Source organism: Vulpes vulpes, chromosome 10 (assembly GCF_048418805.1).
Source record: "Vulpes vulpes isolate BD-2025 chromosome 10, VulVul3, whole genome shotgun sequence".
Lineage (NCBI taxonomy): Eukaryota > Metazoa > Chordata > Mammalia > Carnivora > Canidae > Vulpes > Vulpes vulpes.
This window is the reverse complement of record NC_132789.1, coordinates 6,481,983-6,502,631: the sequence shown is the minus strand read 5'-3', so window position 1 is coordinate 6,502,631 and position 20,649 is coordinate 6,481,983. Positions and strand designations below refer to the sequence as shown.

The 20,649-nt window shown below is 39.1% G+C and overlaps 1 protein-coding gene across 18 annotated transcripts in view; it reads right to left on the bottom strand.

The window, feature by feature from the left end:
* The window catches only part of MPHOSPH9 (M-phase phosphoprotein 9), a 69,676-nt gene that overhangs the window by 26,928 nt on the left and 22,099 nt on the right, over positions 1-20,649 (bottom strand). For 10 of the 18 annotated variants that reach the window (XM_072725075.1, XM_072725071.1, XM_072725072.1 and 7 more), the window contains 5 exons: positions 19,514-19,620; positions 15,005-15,462; positions 14,525-14,680; positions 10,170-10,257; positions 7,590-7,805 (listed from right to left, as the gene is read on the bottom strand). In XM_072725075.1, coding sequence (XP_072581176.1) covers positions 7,590-7,805; positions 10,170-10,257; positions 14,525-14,680; positions 15,005-15,462; positions 19,514-19,620 — 1,025 coding nt within the window. Of the gene's footprint in view, positions 1-7,589; positions 7,806-10,169; positions 10,258-14,524; positions 14,681-15,004; positions 15,463-15,620; positions 15,747-19,513; positions 19,621-20,649 lie in introns of all 18 variants that reach the window. The other 8 variants (XM_026017142.2, XM_072725070.1, XM_072725079.1 and 5 more) reach the window with 3 other exon arrangements.

Genomic DNA, 20,649 nt, shown 5'->3' with positions numbered 1-20,649 from the left:
AACATCTACAATGGACATTATCTAGACAACCAGAGTAATCTGAATATAGACTGTATATTAGATACTAGTATACATCAGTATTAAATTTAAATTGTGGGAACGATGTTGAGATTATGTAGGATAATGTCCTTATTCTCAGGAGACACCTACTGAAATATTGAGGAGTAAAATCTCAGTGTCTATAATTTACTCCCAAATTGTTCAGCCAAAGGAAAAAATTTAAATGTTGTGAAAACCTAAAGCAAATGTGGTAAAATATTCACAACTGGTGAACTAGACAAGGAATATACAGAGGTTTTCATCATACCATTTGTATAATTTTTCTGTAGGCTTGAAGCTTTCAAAATAAGAAAAATGGGGGAAAAGAAGAAAAAAGTCACAGGACTGGGACAAGGAGAGAAAGGAAGAGAATCATCAGGCATATTCTCATAGCAACATAAAACAATGGAACAAAATCCTTAAAATCTTTAAAAATCTGTTGGGAAGAAAATATACCCCAGAATTCTATACTCTTAGTCAAATGATGTGTGAAACCTAAACCTTCATTCATGAGAATTATGGATAATGTTAAAAAATCAAGATATAGGAGTACTTGGCTGGCTCAGCTGGAAGAGCATGTGACAAGGTACCCCTGCTTTGTTTTAAGTAATCTCTTCCTCCAAAGTGGGGCTTGAACTTACAACCCTGATATCAAGAATCACATTCTCCACCAATTAAGTCAGCCAAGCACTCCAAAAGCAAAGTAGCTGTTTGTTTGTTTGTTTGTTTTTTAAATAAAATGTGATAAGCCAACAGTAATATTTACATGAAATAAAACAGGGTGAAAAATTGGCAAAAATAATTTTTAACGACAAAAAAAAGTTAAGGAAGCACTATATCAAAAATCAAAACTCATTATAAAATGCTAGTAATTAAGATGATAAATTCAGGGACAAATAAACAAACCAATGAAACAGACAAGGGAGCCCCGAAACAGACTCACCTAGGAAAGATATAATATATAACAAAAGTGGCATTAAAAGTCGGTATTGGGAAGGGGCACCTGGGTAGCTCGGTTGGTTAGGCATCTGCCTTTGGCTCAGGTCATGATCCTGGGGTCCTGGGATCAAGCCCTGCATCAGGCTCTCTGCTCAGTGCAATGAGCAGAGAGCCTGCTTCTCTCCCTATTCCCCTTGATCATCCTCTCTCTCTCTCTCTCTCTCTCAAATAAATAAATAAAACCTTAAAAAAAAAAGTCAGTAGGGAAAGAGATACTCTATTTAAAAAAGGTGCTGTCAGGGGCGCCTAGCTGGCTCAGTTGGTGGAGTATATCGTTCTCAACAATGGGGTTGTGAGTTCAGGTCCAACACCGGGTATAGAGATTGCTTAAATAAATGAGCTTTAAAAAAAAAAACTGATGCTAAACAACAACAACAACAACAACCTGATGCTATGATAATTGGCTAATCATTTGAAAAAACAATCAAGTTCAGTATCTATCTCACACCACATATAAGAGGCAATCTGTGGTCGTAAGACCTAATTGTATAAAGCAAGGCTATATAATTTTAGAAGGCAATATGTAAGAGATTAATTTTCTGATTCTTGAGTAGGAAAAGATTTTGTAAAACAAGACATAAAAGAGGGCAGCCCGGGTGGCTCGGCGGTTTAGCACTGCCTCTGTCTCTCTCATGAATAAATAAATAAAACCTTTATTTTTTTTTAACATTTTTTTAATCTTTATTTATTTATGATAGTCACAGAGAGAGAGAGAGAGGCAGAGACACAGGCAGAGGGAGAAGCAGGCTCCATGCACCGGGAGCCCGATGTGGGATTCGATCCCGGGTCTCCAGGATCGCGCCCTGGGCCAAAGGCAGGCGCCAAACCGCTGCGCCACCCAGGGATCCCCTAAATAAAACCTTTAAAAAAAAAACAAACAAGACTATATTTTGGACATTAAAATACGAAACTTGTACCCTATAAAAGATAACACCAGATGAAATGCAAATCAAGCAAAGAGAAGTGAACTGCAATACATATTAACCACTTCACATCAATCAGACAGCAAAAATTAAGAGGTCTGACAATACCAAGCATTGGAAATAATTTAGAAAACAAGAATTCTCTCACATTACTGGTGGGAAAATGAACTGGCACAACCATTTCAGAGAGCAATTTAGCAATACCTAATGAAGATGACAGTGCTCATATTCTATGTCCCAGCCACTGCACTCATAGGAACACAGGCTCATGTGACAGACTAAATCCCAAAATGGGAGCAGCAATTTGTGCTCACACAGGGTCTTCCAGAATCTTGCCACTCCCATCAAGAGGTGGTATCTCAAAAAAAAAGAAAAAGAGAAGTGGTATCTCTTTCTTCTTCCCTTAAACCTGGGCAGTCTTTGAGATTATGTAACAAATGGAATATGACAGAAATGACGCTGAATGATTTCCAGGGTTGGGTCAAAAAAAGGCAGTATAGCTGTCAGAATACTCTTTCAGGACACTGATCCATGGCATTCAGGCATCATGCCTCAAAGAAGCCAAACTAACCCAAATGGAGAAGGAATGCAGCCTTAGTCGATAGCCACCATCAACAACCAGCCCCCAGCCTTTGATTTTCTAGCCAAGGTCCTAAATGTTGCATAACAGAGACAAGCTGTCCTGCTGTGTCCAGTCCAAGTTCTGTGACTAATGAGTCCATAAGCAGAATATGTCCAGTTTTGGGGTCATCTGTGTTGAGACTCTGGTAACTAGAACAATATCCTAGAGGTACCTGCACAGGTCTGTGTTAAGGAGACCTGTTTAGGAATGTTCATGGCACTGCTGCTCTTAATGGCAATAAAAAGAAACTGGCAAGAGGAAAATAGATAATTGGGGAAGATTCACAGAGTGGAGTACTACACAAGGATGAGAACAAATGAAATAGTGCTAATGTATCTGCTTGAATAAATCTTACCAATGAAAAAAGTTGTAGAATAGTAAATTCAGTGTGACAGCATTTATAAAAAGCTCCACAACATGTCAAACAAGGAACACCTGGGTGGCTCAGTGGTTGAACGTCTGTCTGCCTTTTGGCTCATGTCATGATCCCAGGGTCCTGGGATTGGAACCTGCCTCTCCTTAGGTCTCTGCCTCTCTCTCTGTGTCTCTCATGAATAAATAAGATCTTAAAAAAAAATGCCAAACAACACTGATTAAGCATACATACACATGTAATGGTATGAAAACACAGCCATGGGAAGACATTCACACTGTTCAGATTAGTCACTCCCTGGAAGGCAGGGATGATCAGAAATGGGGCACTGGGGAGGCAGTTGAATAGAAACTGCATATATCAACATGGTAAATCTTAGAAACAATGCTGCGAAGAAACAGGTTGCAGGAGGGGCAGCTGGCAGGCTCACTGGTAGAGCCTAAAACTCTTGATCTTGCAGTCATGAGTTTAATGCCCATGTTGGACATGAACCTACTTAAAAAAAAACAAGTTGCAGGAAAATATGTGGTGCAATACAATTCATATATAATTTAAGGACACATCAAATGTTACTATGTATTGTTTTCAGCCACATGCATGTGGAGCAAAAGTAGAAATGCATGGGGAAAACCAAGAGTATATTCAGCATAGCAGGTAGGAGAGAAAGGAATATAGTAGGGGGTATTTCAAGTGCTTTTACACACGGTGGCATGTGTTTGTTCTGTATATTACTCTGTATACTTTTGCCTATGCTTAAAATATTTGATACGATAAAAGCAAAGGAAGAAAGTGTTATAAGTGGCAACATTAATATAATTTCAGCTCAAAACAGCATTCCGGGGACATCTGGGTGGCTTAGTGGTTAAGCATCAGCCTTTGCTTTAGGGTGTGATTCCAAGGTCCCAGGATTGAATCCTGCATCAGGCTCCCCAGAGGAAGCCTGCTTCTCCCTCTGCCTATGTCTCTATCTCTCTGTCTCTCTCATGAATAAATACATAAAATCCTAAAATCCAAACAATGGTATCCCCGTGGCAATGAACATACCCAGTGCTAGACATTCATTTATAAATATCATTTTCCACTTAAAGGAACCAGGGCTCCTTGGAAAAAATGACTAATTTAGGGCTGGGATTGGTAAATTACAAGATGAGCCTGGAATACCTTGCTACAGAATGTTTAAAGAATGACAAGAACATGTCCAAAGGATACAGGAGTCACCTGGCAAGGCCAAAACTAGGACAATGCAAGCATCGAAATAATAATAGCAGCAAAAAGAACTTTAACTCACTGAACAAAATAAGAATTCATGAGTCCACACTGATATAAACAGAGCAGAGAACTCCTCCTTTCCTTAACATGTAGAAGGAGTAATAGAAGAACCACCATTTGGCAACCACAACAGTAATCGCTTGTTTCAGGAAAGACTCTTCAGTGGATGGTACAGCTAGTGGGTAAAAGTTGATGAGAAGAAGATGATTTACAAAGTCCTGAAATATCCCCTAATACTTAATAATTCCAAATGGGGAGACAGAACTTTACAGTGGAGACACTTGGCAGACACTACCTTAGCCAAGAGATCAGAGTCAATACCACAAAGCTGGCATGTGCCTCCTGATAAGAGGTGCTAAGAAGGCCTCAGCTTCTTTCTGCAGTATTTCTGTGCATTCTAAGAATCTGAATCTGACTCTGCAAAACACAGACCCAAACTGAAGAATGCTCTACAACAGTGCTGTCCAACAGAACTTTCTGCAATGCCGGAAGTGTTCTCTATATCTGCACCGACCGAAGGGACAGCCACAGGCACATGGAACCACTGAAAGAATGATAAAGCACATATTGTTAAATGTTAAGACTTAGAATTGAGAGGCACCTGGGTGGCTCAGTCAGTTAACCATCTGACTTCAGCTCAGGTCATGATCTCAGGGTCCTAGGATCGAGCTCCAAGTGGCTCCCTGCTTAGCTGGGCATCTGCTTGTCCTTCTCCCTCTGCCCACTGGCCCCCCAACAAGTGTGTGTGTGTGTGTCAAATAAAATCTTAAAAAAAAAAAAAAAAAGAATTAGACTCAGGATGAAAGGTATATGGAAAGTTCATATTACTTTTCTTTTTTAAAGATTTTATTTATTTATTCATCAGAGAGAGAGAAAGAGAGAGAGAGAGAGAGAGAGAGAGAAAGAGAGAGAGGCAGAGAGACACAAGCAGAGGGAGAAACAGGCTCCATGCCGGGAGCCCGACATGGGACTCGACCCCAGGTCTCCAGGATCACATCCTGGGCTGAAGGCGGCGCTAAACCGCTGAGCCACTAGGGCTGCCCTGTATTACTTTTTTAAAAAAATATTTTATTTATTCCTGAGAGACACAGAGAGAGAGGCAGAGACATAGGCAGAGGGAGAAGCAGGCTCCTCACAGGGAGCCCGAGGAAGGACTCAATCCCAGGATGCTGGGTTCACGACCTGAGCCAAACGCAGAGGCTCAACCACTGAGCCACCCAGGTGCCCGGATATGGAAAGTTTTTATACAATTTTTGCAACTTTCTATAATTCTGATATTATGTCAAAGTAAAACATACAAAAAGTCTTAAAAATCAGGATCTTATCATGTACTCACACACAAAAAGTATCACTGTTAATACACAAGAACAGAGTAACCAAACCATATGAAGTTCCAATCAAATATGACATACTGAACAGTGCTTATATCCATTCTCTCCTGACAGGAAAAAAAAAAAAAATCAGGCTTATTGATATGATTTGTTGAAAATGGTACTTTACTTCTGTGATTTTCCTCCTAATACCCATAACTACAGTCTAAGCATGAGAAAAACATCAGATAAATCCCAAGGACATCCAACAAAATCCCTAACCATCCTCCTCAAAACTGTCCGGGTCATCAAAAATAAGGAAAATTTCAGAACCTGTCATAGCCAAAAGAAGCCTAAGGAGACAGGATACCTAAATGTAATATGGGATCCTAGAACAGAAAAAATTAGGTAAAAGCAAAGGAAATCTTAAAAAGCTATAGAATTTACTTAATAATAATGTATCAATATTGATTTATTAATTGTAGCAAACATACCATACTAATACAAGATGTTGACAAGGGAATTGTGCAGGTATGTGGGAACACTGCACTATGTTCTCAATTTTCCTGTAAATCTGAAACTGTTCTAAAAAATCTAATATATTTTTTATTTTTATTTATTTTTTTAAATATATTTTATTTATTTATTTATGAGAGACACAGAGAGAGACAGGCAGAGACACAGGCAGAGGGAGAAGCAGGCTCCATGCAGGGAGCCTGACATGGGACTCAATCCTGGGTCTCCAGGATCAGGCCCGGCTGAAGGCAGCGCTAAAGCACTGAGTCACCTGGGCTGCCCCTAATTTTTTTTTTTTTTCCCTAATATATTTTTTTAAAGTGTGATGGCAAACTACAAATGTTTTCAGATATGAAAGGCTTCAGAATTCATCTCCCATGTATTCTTTTTTTCAGGAGATATACTCTAGCAAAACAAAGAATTAAATCAAGAAAGAAGACACAAGATGCACACAAAACAAGAGATCCATGGGATGCCTAGGTGGCTCAATCTGATTGGTTGAGAATCTTTTTTTTTTTAAGATTTATTTATTTGTTCATGATAGAGAGAGAGAGAGAGAAAGGCAGAGACACAGGCAGAGGGAGAAGCAGGCTCCATGCAGGGAGCCCGATGATGTGGGACTCGATCCCGGGACTCCAGGATCATGCCCTGGGCTGAAGGCAAACACTCAACTGCTCAGCCACCCAGGCATCCTAAGACTGCCATTCTTCATTTAAGATTTGACTATTTAAACCACTTACATGTATTATCTTCATGAAAATAAACGTAAAAAAATCAAAGAAATGACAACAAAAGTCAAAGCAACGATAAATTAAAGCTATCAGGAAAAAAATCCAACAGCTAAAATACTTTCAGATTTTTTTTTATGTACCATGACAAAGGATATTAAGAAAAACCTGAGGAGGGCAGCCCCGGTGGCGCAGTGGTTTGGCACTGCCTGCAGCCTGGGGTGTGATCCTGGAGACCCGGGATCGAGTCCCACATCAGGCTCCCTGCATGGAGCCTGCTTCTCCCTCTGTCTGTGTCTCTGCCTCTCTCTCTCTCTCTCTCTCTCTCTGTGTCTATGAATGAATAAATAAAATATTTAAAAATAAAAAATAAAAATAAATAAATATCTCCTAATTATTAAAAAAAAAAAACCTGAGGGGAAAAAAATACAACTCAAATCCCAATGCAGTCTCAATGTTACATAAAATCCAAATTTTAAATGACAGCAAAATTAAAAAGTTCAATCAAACCTATTCTAAATCTGGTTCATTTTACCTATCCAGCCATACAGATGTTGATTTAAAATACCTCAAAAGTTGACCTGCTAGAGGCGGAAAGGTGTGGGAGTGACACCACAGCTCTGAAAGCTGACTTCCTGCTTCAAGGTAAGACTCAACTGACTCAATCAAGACAATATATATTTGTAGCTACAGCAAAGTTACATAAAACAAAAATAAAGTTGGAAAAAGTCATAATTGCTTGTAAGAGCATAATACCTAAAATTACTTTTAGCCTACGCTGTCATTAAGTTTCCATTATTTGTCACTTACATCTTGAAACATTTTGTTTTCTTGTTTTAGTCTCGCTTCTTTATCATCTGAGAGTTTGTAAGCATTCTCAAATGCTTCTTCTAAATCCTGCAGTCGAGATTTTAGTCGAATGATGGTATTGTCTTTTTCTTTATTACTTGTTCTCATTTCCTCAATCCGTTCCTGCAAAATTTTGGAAGCACTGCTGGCTGCATTGAAGCGTTCTTTGAAATCACTCTACAAAATAAAAACAAAGATAATAAATTGTTTTAATAATAAAAAAAAAAACAGATGTTTTAGTAGCAGTTAACAAATTGTAAAAAAAAAAAAAAATTGTAGATATTAAACTGCAAAAGTAATCAAATAAAACCTACAAAAGGGAATCAACAAATTCAATATTTTGTTAAGTCTTGGCATGAAGACTAAAAAGGATTACTCTACTAAAATAACAGCTTCAGGGATGCCTGGCTGGCTCAGGCGGTAGGGATTTGACTCTTCATCTTGGGGTTTTAAGTTTGAGCCCCACATTGGCTTACTTAAAAATAAAATCTTTAAAGTAAATAATTAGGGACACCTGGGTGGCTCAGCGATTGAGAGTCTGCCTTTGACTCAGGACATGATCCCGCAGTTCCCGAGATCAAGTCCCGCACTGGGCTCCTGCACAGAGCCTGCTTCTCCTACCTGTGCCTCTCAAAACACAGCTGGAATCTGTTGCCCCACATTAATATTTAGGGAAGAATAAAGCATTTCTTACCCTGTTCTCTCACTAGGAAAATAAAAGACAAAATTCAAAACACATCTGATATGTTAGCATTCATTCAATAATCATTTCTTGAATATCCACTAGGTGCCAGGCACTACAAACAAGACCCTGACTTTGAGAAGCTTTTGGTTTGGGGGACATAGACAACTAAAATTACATCAAAGAAAGACCAAGAGTCCACAGAATGTTAACTGGCATCTTCCATCAAAACGTTACTTATAAGGTTGTATGTAGAAGAATAAAACTTGATAATACATAAAAAAAGATTTTTTTTAAGTTTAAGCTTTCCAGTTATACATCCAAGAAAATGAAAAACAGAAGTATGCATAAAATCTTGTATACAAATATTCATAGCATTATCATTCATAATGCCCAAAAAATGAAAACCCAAACTTCTATCATCCCTGATGAATGGATAAATATGGTATACCCAGGGTACCGGAATGGCTTAGTCAGTTATGTGTCTTGTCTGCCTTCAGCTCAGAACATGATTTCGGAATCCTGGGATCAAGCCTTCATCGGGCTCCCTGCTCATCAAGGAATCTGCTTCTCCCTCTCCCGTTCCCCCTGCTTGTGCTCTTTCTCAAATAAAATCTTAAAAATTAAATTTGGTCTATGTATAAAACGGAGTATTATACAGCCATAAAAATAATGAAATATCGATTCATGCCACAACATGTACAAAATTTGAAAAAAATATGCTAGGAATGCCTGAGTAGCTCAGGGGTTGAGCGTCTGCCTTTGGCCCAGGGCATGATCCTGGAGTTCTGGGATCGAGTTCCATATCAGGCTCCCTGCATGAGGCCTGCTTCTCCCTGTGCCTATGTCTCTGCCTCTTTCTGTGTCTCTCATGAATGAATAAATAAAATCTTAAAAAAAAAAAAAAGAAAAAGAAAAAGTCATGCTAAGTGAAAGAAGCCAGACACACCAAAAGTCATTTATATGATTCCATTTACACCAATGTCCAGAATAGGCAAATCCAAAGAACAGAAAGTAGGGTAGTAGTTGCTAGGAGTTGGGGAGAGGGAGTTTTAAGAATTAGGAGGGAAAGGCTGATGGTTAAAGGGTTTAGGGCTTCTTTTTGAGTGAGAAAATATCTAAAACTAACTGTAGTGATGGTTGTACAAGTATGCAAATATATTAAAAACCACAGAATCATATACTTCCAAAGAGTGAGTTTTATAATATGTAAACTATATCACAATAAAAAAATAGAATTTTAAAGTGTAAAAGTTTATCAGATCATATGAAGCCAGTTTTTTTTTTTTAAGATTTTATTTATTTATTCATGAGAGACACAGAGAGGCAGAGACATAGGCAGAGGGAGAAGCAGGCTCCTCACAGGGAGCCTGATGTGGGACCTGATCCCAGGTCTCCAGGGTCATGCCCTGGGCTGAAGGCAGGCGCCAAACCGCTGAGCCATCCAGGGATCCCCGCCAGTTTATATTCAAAATAAAAACTTACTTAACAATGAGACAACCTAAAAAAAAAAAAAAAAAAACAGAAACAAAAAAAACCCTCACATACCCAATGTTTTTATAAAACTATTAACTTGTCTTTAAAGTTCAGTTAACAAAAAGGCTTCAATTTTTATTTTTTTATTTTTTAAGATTTTATTTATTTATTCATAGAGACACACGGGGTGGGGGTGGGGGGAGAGAGAGAGAGAGAGGCAGAGGGAGAAGCAGGCCCCATGCAGGGAGCCCGATGTGGGACTCGATCCTGGGTCTCCAGGATCACACCCCAGGCTGCAGGCGGCACTAAACCCCTGCGCCACCGGGGCTGCCCCAAAGGCTTCAATTTTTAACATTAAACCACTAAACAACAGGAGTACTTACAACTTCTATTTCCAGTAAGTTATTCTTATTTTCAAGTGTTCTCACACGACTAGTAGCTTCACTCAGAGCACTATCTAATTGGCCACATCTAAAAACCAAAAATTGAAATGAAAAAATTAGAAGATAAAATCCTTTCCCTTCAAAGAATTCTATAAATCTGATTCTTCAATATGTAGCATAAAACAAATTCTCCAATGTTAGTGAACACTCAGGATGTCATTTTAATAAATACATCCCAATAAACTTGATGATACTATTTTTCAGAAAAAAACAATATGAAAAGATCATATAAGTTAAGTGACAAAAGCAAAATATAAACAGACATTTGTACACCCATGTTCATAGCAGCAACATGCACACTAGCCAACAGATGGAAGCAACCCAAGTGTCCAGAAGGATAAATGGATAAACTAATTGTGGTCTATCAATCCAATGTAGTAGTATTCACTCCTAAAAAAGATGAAATTCTGGGGCACCTGGGTGGCTCAATTGGTTAAGCATCAGATTTTTTATTTAGGTTCAGGTCATGATCTCAGGTTGGAGAGATCAAGCCCCTTATCGGGCTCCGTGCTGGGAGCATGGAACCTGCTTGAGATTCTCTCTCTCCTACTCCCTCTTTATTTTTATTTATTTTTTTTTTTTTGGAGAGACATACTGTGTTGTTGGGTTTTTTTTAATTTTTATTTATGATAGTCACACAGAGAGAGAGAGAGAGAGAGAGAGAGGCAGAGACACAGGCAGAGGGAGAAGCAGGCTCCATGCACCGGGAGCCCGATGTGGGATTCGATCCCGGGTCTCCAGGATCGTGCCCTGGGCCAAAGGCAGGCGCCAAACCGCTGCGCCACCCAGGGATCCCCTCCTACTCCCTCTAAAAAAAAAAAAAGGATGAAATTCTAACACCTGCTACAACATGGATGAACCTTGAAAGCAATGTGCTAAGTGAAATAGGCAAGGCACAAAAGGACATGTATGATTCCACTTATATGAAGTCTACCACAAGTTCATATGAGGCATCAAATTCATAAACAGAAAGTAGGATGGTGGGAGACAGAGGCTGGGAGGCACCCAACTCTTCCTTTTGGCTCAGGTTGTGGTGTCAGGCTTGTGGGACTGGGCTCCACGCTTAAAACTCTCTCTCCCTCTGCCCCTCCCCCTTTCTCTATTTCTCTCTCAAATAAGTAAATAAATCTTTTTAAAAAGTTCTGGAGATGGATGGCAGCAATGGTTATACAACAGCATGAATGTACTTAATGCCAGAGAACTGAACTGATCACTTAAAAATGGTTAACATGGGGAGTAGAGCCAATTAAGTGTCTGACTCTTGGATCTGCCTCAGGTCATGATCTCAGGGTTGTTAGATCGAGCCCCATGTGAGGCTCCACACTCAGTGCAGTTTGCTTGGGATTCTCATGCTCTCTCCCTAAAAAACTAATAAAATCTTTTTAAAAATGGTTAGCATGGTATATTTTATTCTTTATATTTTACATTAAAAATTAAATTAAAAAAATTAAATTTAGAGGGACACCTCAGTGGCTCAGTGGTTGAGTGTCTACCTTTGGCTTGGGGCGTGATCCAAGGTCCTGGGATTGAGTTCTGCATTGGGTTCCCTGTGGGGAGCCTGCTTCTCTTTCTGCCTATGTCTCTGCCTCTGTGTTTGTGTGTCTCTCATGAATAAATGAATAAAATCTTTTTTAAAAATTAAATTTAGGGGCGTCTGGGTGGCTCAGTGGGTTAAGCATTTACCTTCAGTTCAGGTCATGATCCCGGGGTCCTGGGATGGAGCCCCACATTAGGATCCTTGCTCTGAGGGGAGCCTGCTTCTCCATCTCCCTCCCACTCCCTCTGCTTGTGCTCTCCACCCCTGCCCCATTAAATAAAATCTTAAAAAAATAAACTTAAATTTAAAAATACAGAAGACTGCATAAAGTCTTGATCTTTGTTATGAAAAAAACCTATATATACATCTGTGCATTATGTTTTCTAAGATATAAAAATGAAGTCTGGAATGTAAACAGAGGCTGGGTAGAGAAACTTTTCATATTGGATCCTTGTGTACTTTTCCAAACTAGCATGAATGTGTTATAATTAAAGACCTTCTTCGTAAAGTTAATCATCACAGAGCCTCAAAACTCACAAAATACACAAGAGAATTTAGTTATCATTCTGACTCAGTGTTAATGAATTGTGAATAAAAGCTAACATTTACTTGGTACTGATTATATGCCATGTGTTATGCACTTCACAATCCTCACAATCCTATGAGTTAAGACTATTATTACCAATTTATAGAGGAGAAAACAGAGAAGCTGAATTCCTCCAGGGTTGTAAGCAATCACATGGGGATTTGAAACCTGGCAGAATAGTTCCAGAGTTCACTCTGGACCACTGTGCATTAATGCCAGGCAGAAATCAAATACTAATATAACTGTTGTTTTTTTTAAGATTTATTTATTTATTCATGAGAGACACAGAGAGAGAGGCAGAGACACAGGCAGAGGGAGAAGCGGTCTCCTTATAGGGAGCCTGATGCGGGACCCAATCCCGGGACTCCAGGATCACACCCTGAGCCAAAGGCAGACAGACGCTCAACCACTGAGCCACCCAGGCATCCCTGATATAACTGTTTTTGAAAGAAAGAGCACCAAAGAGTCAAGTGTAGGTATATATGTTAACTATATTTCTCTACTTTAACTACCACACTGATTGTAGTATGAGACTGTGTGACGTAACAATCTGGTATCACAGCTTGCCCACGTTGTTGTGTCAATGGCCCCATTTACAGTACCAGGGGGATTCTCCCACTTGCAATTTTTTTTTTTTTTTTTTTTTTTTTTTTTATTTATGATAGTCACAGAGAAAGAGAGGCAGAGACAGAAGCAGGCAGAGGGAGAAGCAGGCTCCATGCACCGGGAGCCCAACGTGGGATTCGATCCCGGGTCTCCAGGATCGCGCCCTGGGCCAAAGGCAGGCGCCAAACCGCTGCGCCACCCAGGGATCCCCCCACTTGCAATTTTAAGTTTGAAAAAATCTGATGCATATGCTGACAACTTAAAATTGGTTTTTGTCTTAGATGACTCTTTTCTCCAGTTCCAGATGACCGCAACTACTGCTCTGCATTTGCATGCTCTCCATACACTTACTTCTATGCTCTCCCTGCTGTCACCATTCTAACACGGCCACTTCTCCAAACCCTGACTTCCAGTCCAACCCCCCTACACTGCCTCATCACTCTGTGGCTCTAGCAGCTTCTAGACAAAAAAGGTGCTTTACACAGCTATCATTCACTAGGCACCTTCTCTGGAAGCCTATTTTTAACCTAACGAGGTCTACTGATGGGCTTCTTTCATACTTTCGTTTTTCACAAGTAATACCTACAGTCATCTTTGTCTTCTTAAAAACAAACAATGACAAAAGAACAAGAACCAACTTCCCTTAGCCTCCCATCTACTCTTTTCCTTTTATCCTAGAACACTTAACTTGGCTTTTTTTTCTGGCTTTTTTCAAACTACTGCTTTCTACCACTGCAACTCCAGCCCCAGCCCCACCCCTACCTGCAGCGCCACTCCCAGCAGCACAATGGGAGCTGCAGTAACTCTCAGCAATAAGACTACAGGCTAACTACCACACCAACCACAAACTAGTATAAAGGCTAGTTTTCCTAGAATTTTACAAGTTAAACTATTAACTGGGCCAAAAGATTTCAGTTCCCTCCTAATCTTTTTTTCAAGGGGCTTTGTCTTCTTGGCCTTTGAGAAAAATTCTTTGCTATTTCGACCTAAACAGTTTTCAATCTGTTTGTTATTTAAATGTAAAATATGTTGCAGGCATGCTGTTATTAATACCAGTCAGAGCATCAAATTTTGTTAATGATTCTCTCTCTAAAACAGGTATACAGCTATCCTTAACATAACTGTCCTCTGTGTCTCCATGTTGGTTTCTTTTTTGAACAGGGTAACTGCTTCTACAGGTTCATGACTGTCTGGATTAAGTCATGTGCAATCTGAGTTTAAAAAAAGGTCAAGAATTGCTCAAGGACATTAGTTAGAGATTTCCAAGGAAATCTATACATAGTACTAATCCATCCACAAACAATATTCCATTACATATACAAAATCTGCTCAACTATTTCAGTATTTTGTTCGTAAGAAACAAATGCCCTCACATCAGATATCAGTGTGCTCTAAAAGACTGGTTTAAATCTATAAAAATAATTACTTAGGCAAAAATATCTCTGTTAAAATTTTTAAATTGAAGCATATTTTCAAAGTCTTTTATCACACTATAGTACACTTTGGAAAAAATGATATAGCCAAGTTGGAGAAACACCAACTTTACAGTTGAATTATAAATTTTACCTGTCTACAAGAATTTGATTGGTTTTCTTCCAATCTTCAGCTGCTGAAATTTCCTTTGCCTCCAGTTTCTGTTTCAAACTATTTATTTCTGATTCATAGTAAGCTCGAAGATCTGCTATATGTCGAGCATGCTTTTCCTTTAGGTTCTGCCTAATTCTGTTGTTGAAGGCAAAAAAAAAAATTTAGGCAAGCGTTTCCTCACTCTCTATCCCACAAGAGAAACCGGTAGCACAATCTTTCTTATAGCAAAAGTACAGCCTTTATTCCTGTGTACACCCACAGAAAACATAATAAGCACATTGATGACCAATTAAGCAAAAAAAAAGACATGGATTTTTAGATGTTCTACCTTAAAAATGCTGCTAACTTTTTTTTTAAGATTTTATACATTAGGGAAGGTCAATAAAAGTCATTTTCATTATTCAAGTAGATGTCATACGAAATCTATTAACATTACAAGCCATGCACTGAAATACATACTTCGACAGTATCACAGGATCTTCCAGGGAAGTCAATGAGATGCACTCTGGGACACTGCTGACTGTCCCTGGAAGCTGGGACTGGCTGACTGAAGCTGAGGTTGCCATGACAGTGTTTTCTTCATCCACAGTGTTGACTGAGATATCATTACTAGTAATGGTATAAACTGAAGGAAATGTGGAACTGGTCCTACTTTCATTTTGGAATCCATGATTCTTCCAAGAGTCCACTGGTAAAGCTTTTGTATTTGAAGGATATTTTGGGAATCCAGATAACTGAGAAGCGATATTACTTGCTTGTGAAAATGAGTCTACATCAGAGTGACTAGACATACTAGGTTCAAGAACAGAGTCTGGTGAAAAGGATATTCTGTCATCAAGGGCATTCAAAAAGCCTTGTGGCTGAATCCCTGAAATCTGATTTGGCTTCATGTGTAACGTTGGATCTAGAGTTAGTACCTAGAAATAAGACAGACAATAGTTAAGCTTTTGCCCCCAGTACTCAGGGTTTGTTTTTGAGTAGGCTTTAGATCTCCTAGGGAATATAAAGCTTAGGATAAAAGTTCAGAGTCACGCAGCATCTTTCATTTTCACTCCACAGAGTGTGGACAATTTACCTCTGGTGGATGATTTGGGTTGGAAGCAGAAGTGAGATTCCGCTCAGGTAACTGCTTGTTTTCCCTTTGTTTTTTATGATAAATATCCTTCAGTGATGGCAGCTTCATCTCATTACTAGTATTTGACTTAAAGATATGAAACAAAATTATTTAAATGGTATTATCAATGATGAAAAAAGTTTTGATATCAAGATCAGCACCACAGAAAGATTTCTGAAAGATTTTAAATGAACTGAGACTCTAAACTTGTCAGTTATAAAACATACTTAGAAGTCCTTACCTGTTAATTACGAGTCTTCTGCAGAATGAAAAAAAATTAATATCCCCTAACAATAAATATTAAGGTGATAATCTGAACCTAAGTTATTCAGTAGCCTAAGAATACTTCCAAAGAATAAAAAACTTTGGTAGTTCCCCTACTCAAGATAAAAATCAAGTTTTGAGGTAGGAAAGACTTCATCATGAATGACCAAAGCAGGAGGGAAGACCTCTGGCTAAATTAATAACATGTGACTCAAGGGGACAGGTATATATAGAGATTTACGTAGTTATTTTCCTTTTTTTTTTTTTTTTTTTTTTAAGATTTATTTCCTTTAGAGGGGAGGAGAAATGAGAGAGCGCACACACACAAGCATGGGGAAGGGCAGAGAGAGACACAGACAGAAACCTCAAGCAGACTCCTAGCTAAGTGAGGACCCCCTCCACCTCCTCACCCCTGCTAACACAGGGCTTCATCCCAGGACTCTGAGATCATGACAGGAGCCAAAATCAAAAGTCAGATGCTTAACTGACTGAGCCATCTAGGTACCTCTTCCTATTTTTTTAAGAGTTGGCAGACAAGGGCAGCCCTGGTGGCTCAGCGGTTTAGCGCCGCCTTCAGCCCAGGGTGGGATCCTGGAGACCGGGGATCAAGTCCCATGTCAGGCTCCCTGCATGGAGTAGAGCCTGCTTCTCCCTCTGCCTGTGTCTCTGCCTCTCTCTCTCTCTTATGCATAAATAAAATCTTAAAAAAAAAAAAAAGAAAAAAGAGTTGGCAGGCAAAAAAAAGTATTAAAAAGTGTTAAGAATTTATCCAATGGAAATAAGCCCCTTTTAAAAACTCATAAAATGGGGTACCTGGGTGGCTCAAAGGTTGAGCATCTACCTTTGCCTCAGGACATGATCCTGGGGTCATGGGATTGAGTCCCACATCAGGCTCCCTATGAGGAGCCTGTCTCTCATGAATAAATAAAATCTTAAAAAAAAAAAAACTCGGGATCCCTGGGTGGCGCAGCGGTTTGGCGCCTGCCTTTGGCCCAGGGCGCGATCCTGGAGACCCGGGATCGAATCCCACATCAGGCTCCCGGTGCATGGAGCCTGCTTCTCCCTCTGTCTGTGTCTCTGCCTCTCTCTCTCTCTCTCTCTCTGTGACTATCATAAATAAATAAAAAAAATTAAAAAAAAAAAAAAACTCAAAATAAGAAGACATATTTCTACAGTTTGAAATTAGGGCTCTGCCACAATGGAAATGTTGCAAAGAGGTTTAAGCTTCAAACATTAAAACCTCAGGCTTAAATTACTTCAAGGTGAGATCTATTGTAGACCATTTAACCCTGAGCCTCAAATTTAAACTGTGGACATTCTCTTAATGAGATTATAGATTCAGCAAGAGATCCACCGAAACCATTACAAGAATACAACCACATGTAGCTTTAACTTTGTGTTCCCTACACAGGCTGCAGAATACCATGAATTAATATTTTTTTTAAAAAACTCTCTAACTAGCTTGTGAATAAAATAATTAAATTTTTGTTTGTGCATGGGCACCTGAGTGGCTTAGTCAGTTAAGTGTCTGACCTCAGCTCAGGTCGTGATCTCAGGATCTCAGGATCCTGGGATGGAGCCTCACCTTATAAGGGTGGGGGCAGGTCTCCACTCAGCAGGGAGTCTGCTTATATCTCTCCCTCTGCCCTTCCCCCTGCCTGTCTCTCAAATACATAAAATCTTAAAAAATACTGTGTGTAAAGGCATTGATTTGTTGAATGTAAACCCTTACAATTTACCATAATTTCTGTATTCCTACTTTAGAATTTTACTTTTTATATATGAACAACCTAAAGGCCCTATCAACTCCTAGTCCCTAACACGCAGAGCACTATGGATGGTGGCCTCAAGCCTGAGGAATCCCTGCCTGTTGGTTTGGGTGAGCAGCTGGAATTCCTCTTTGAGAACTCACTGTACAAGGAACTATTTTTCACCATTTTCTACTTCTATGATTTCTTATTTTAACATCTCTGAAGTGAGGATGCCTCTTATAATTAATAGCATCTCATACTGCTTTTGGTCAAGAAGCAACTGTGGCATAATTGTCATTGCCTTCTCATAAGCAAATATTGAAGACATCAAAATTGGCCAAACAGGGGTCAGGAGTCTAGAAGAAAATCCTAAAGACTACACTGGAACCCATGAGAACCAATATTTAAGGGATGGTGAATCCTGTATGTTTAGCAATGTTCCCCCATCTGGGAGCAAAATGTAGGCCAGTCCCATATAACTACTAAAGCCAAGTAAAAACTCAGCACCAAGGCCTTTCCTCCTTTTTTTAAAGAAATGCCAAATCCTCAAAGCTCTTTGACGCTCAAGGAAAACTGTGTGGGAAAACACAGAAACCAACACTGAGTTGAAAACAGTGTAAGCCTCTGTTGGTTAAGAAGTTTTAACAAACATTTCACTTATATTGTTCTTTTTAAGTGTGTATAAGAGTTCTTTGATAAAAATCAATGTTTAATTAGGTCTACAAGCTCTTTTAATAAGAATAAAATATAAATTCTACCTTATCAGTGTTTTCTTGGTAATTTTGGGGGCTTAGAATATGAAACAGAAGTCTTAAAAGTGATAGTATCAGGCAGCCTGGGTGGCTCAGCGGTTTAGCGCCGCCTTCAGCCCAGGGCATGATCCTGGAGACCCAGAATTGAGTCCCATGTCAGGCTCCCTGCATGAAGCCTATTTCCCCCTCTGCCTGTGTCTCTACCTCTCTCTGTGTGTCTCTCATGAATAAATAAATAAAATCTTAAAAAAAAAAGTGATAGTATCTTAGAATCACCAATATATTCATTTACTGATGGTGCAGATTATGTCACACGCACACACAGTGAGCCCTGTAATCACAAAGCCCACTAAGCCTTGGCCCTTCATAATCTCACTTCTCAGCCTTCCTCTGTTTCTCTCTTTTTCCGCTCCTTCCCTGAAGAATGGAATGCTGGTTTCTGCCCCACTGTGAGATTGATTTGACTGATGCACATGTGGGGTTTCTGCCCCACACATACGCTGTTCCCCAATGCCCTACTGATGCAGGTCACTCATGCTTACAGCTCTTCTGGTTACTTTCACTGTAACCTCTCCTTTTCCCCAAACTACCTTCTACCCCACCTGACCAAACAAAATACAGAAGTGAGATATGTACATGGATATACACAAGCTAGTTTTAATTTATTGTTCCGAAACAAAGAGAATATTTATATCTCTTGCTCAAAGAAAATTACTACATCAAATTAAAATACTCAAAATTATTATACAAATAGGTTAACAGGAGGGTGCAATAAGATGAAGAATCAAAACCAGGTGTAGGAAGAGGAGAAGTAGTTGTCTGCAGACCTACTGTATTTAGAATAGAAGGCACAAAATCATGTCATTTAATTTTACAACACATTATCTGGGCACTTTTAATTCCACTCTTAAGTAACTTTCCTATGGCCCTATAGGCAATGAATGAGAGACCAAATACGAAAGCAGGTGTAATTTAAAGCCCAGGCTTTTGTCAATATATCAGAAATTGGAAAACACAAAATTTATAATGAAATGGAGTATTTAACTACAATTGTATAATGCAAACACACAATGTGTTTTTAAATTACCTGGCCTGGTGACATATCTGTGGAGGAGGCCGGTACAAACGTCTTCTCTAAAGTTTCAGGCAGGGAGTGATACATGTCCTTCTCTTCCAACTTCCAGTAAGTCAGTCCTATTGTGCACAAATACAAAGAATAGAAGACTGAGGAAAGAAAACAAAAATGCTAAGTGCTTTCTAGGGTAAGTTATTTTTACATTTCTAATTTTCTAAAGAAAATTAAATATGAGAAGTAACTAGTTTTAGGCTATCTGGATGTGGGAAGTTGAATTTTGATGGCAAAGACTCTCTTAAATGCCTTAGCATGTAATAGTTCTGATTTAAGGTTCCAAATATTTAAGACTGAAATATATTATTACAAAAAGGCAAGATATTTTTCTGTATGTTGGTAAATTGAACACCAATAAAAATTAATTAAAAAAAAAAAAAAAAGGCAAGATATGGGGTGCCTGATTGGCTCAGGCAATAGAGCATGCAACTCTTGATCTCAGGGTTGTGAATTCAAGCTTCACGTTGGATATAGAGATTATTTTAAAAAATAAAAAAAAGTCAAGATAAACTAGTGCAATCTAAAATATATTTCTTAAAATATAACAATTTCTTTATGGACAGTACAGAAGAAGCAATATAAAGAATTCAATGGTTCAAATACATATTGAGTGTTGACTATGCCAGGCTGGGGAGCAAATGTGAGACATGAACAGTAAGTAAATCACAAGGTACCCAGTAAGTCAGAAGGAGTAAGCACCCTAATGGTAAGATTTAAAAATCAAGTAAAGGGGAATATGTAGTGTGTGTGGAGGGGTGTTCAGAGTTTGATTCACTGCAAGGTAACAAGACAGAGTAAGCATTTTAGCCATGTATGAGGGAGGTCCCCTATATAAGAGGTGGGGAGAACATTTCAAATATAGAAGCAGCAAAGGAGAACATATCTGGCACATTTAAGAAAACAGCCTCTCTGCTGAAGCAAAGAAAGGGAGTAGCAGAAAATGAGGTCAAACAGAACAAGGCTAGGTCTTGCAAGGCCTATGAATGCCTATAAAGACTCTGGCTGTTCTTCTGAGGGAAAGAGCACAGCAGGGTTTTGAGCAGAGGAGTCCCATGATCTGACCCATCTTTAAGAAGGATGGCATAGGCTACTGT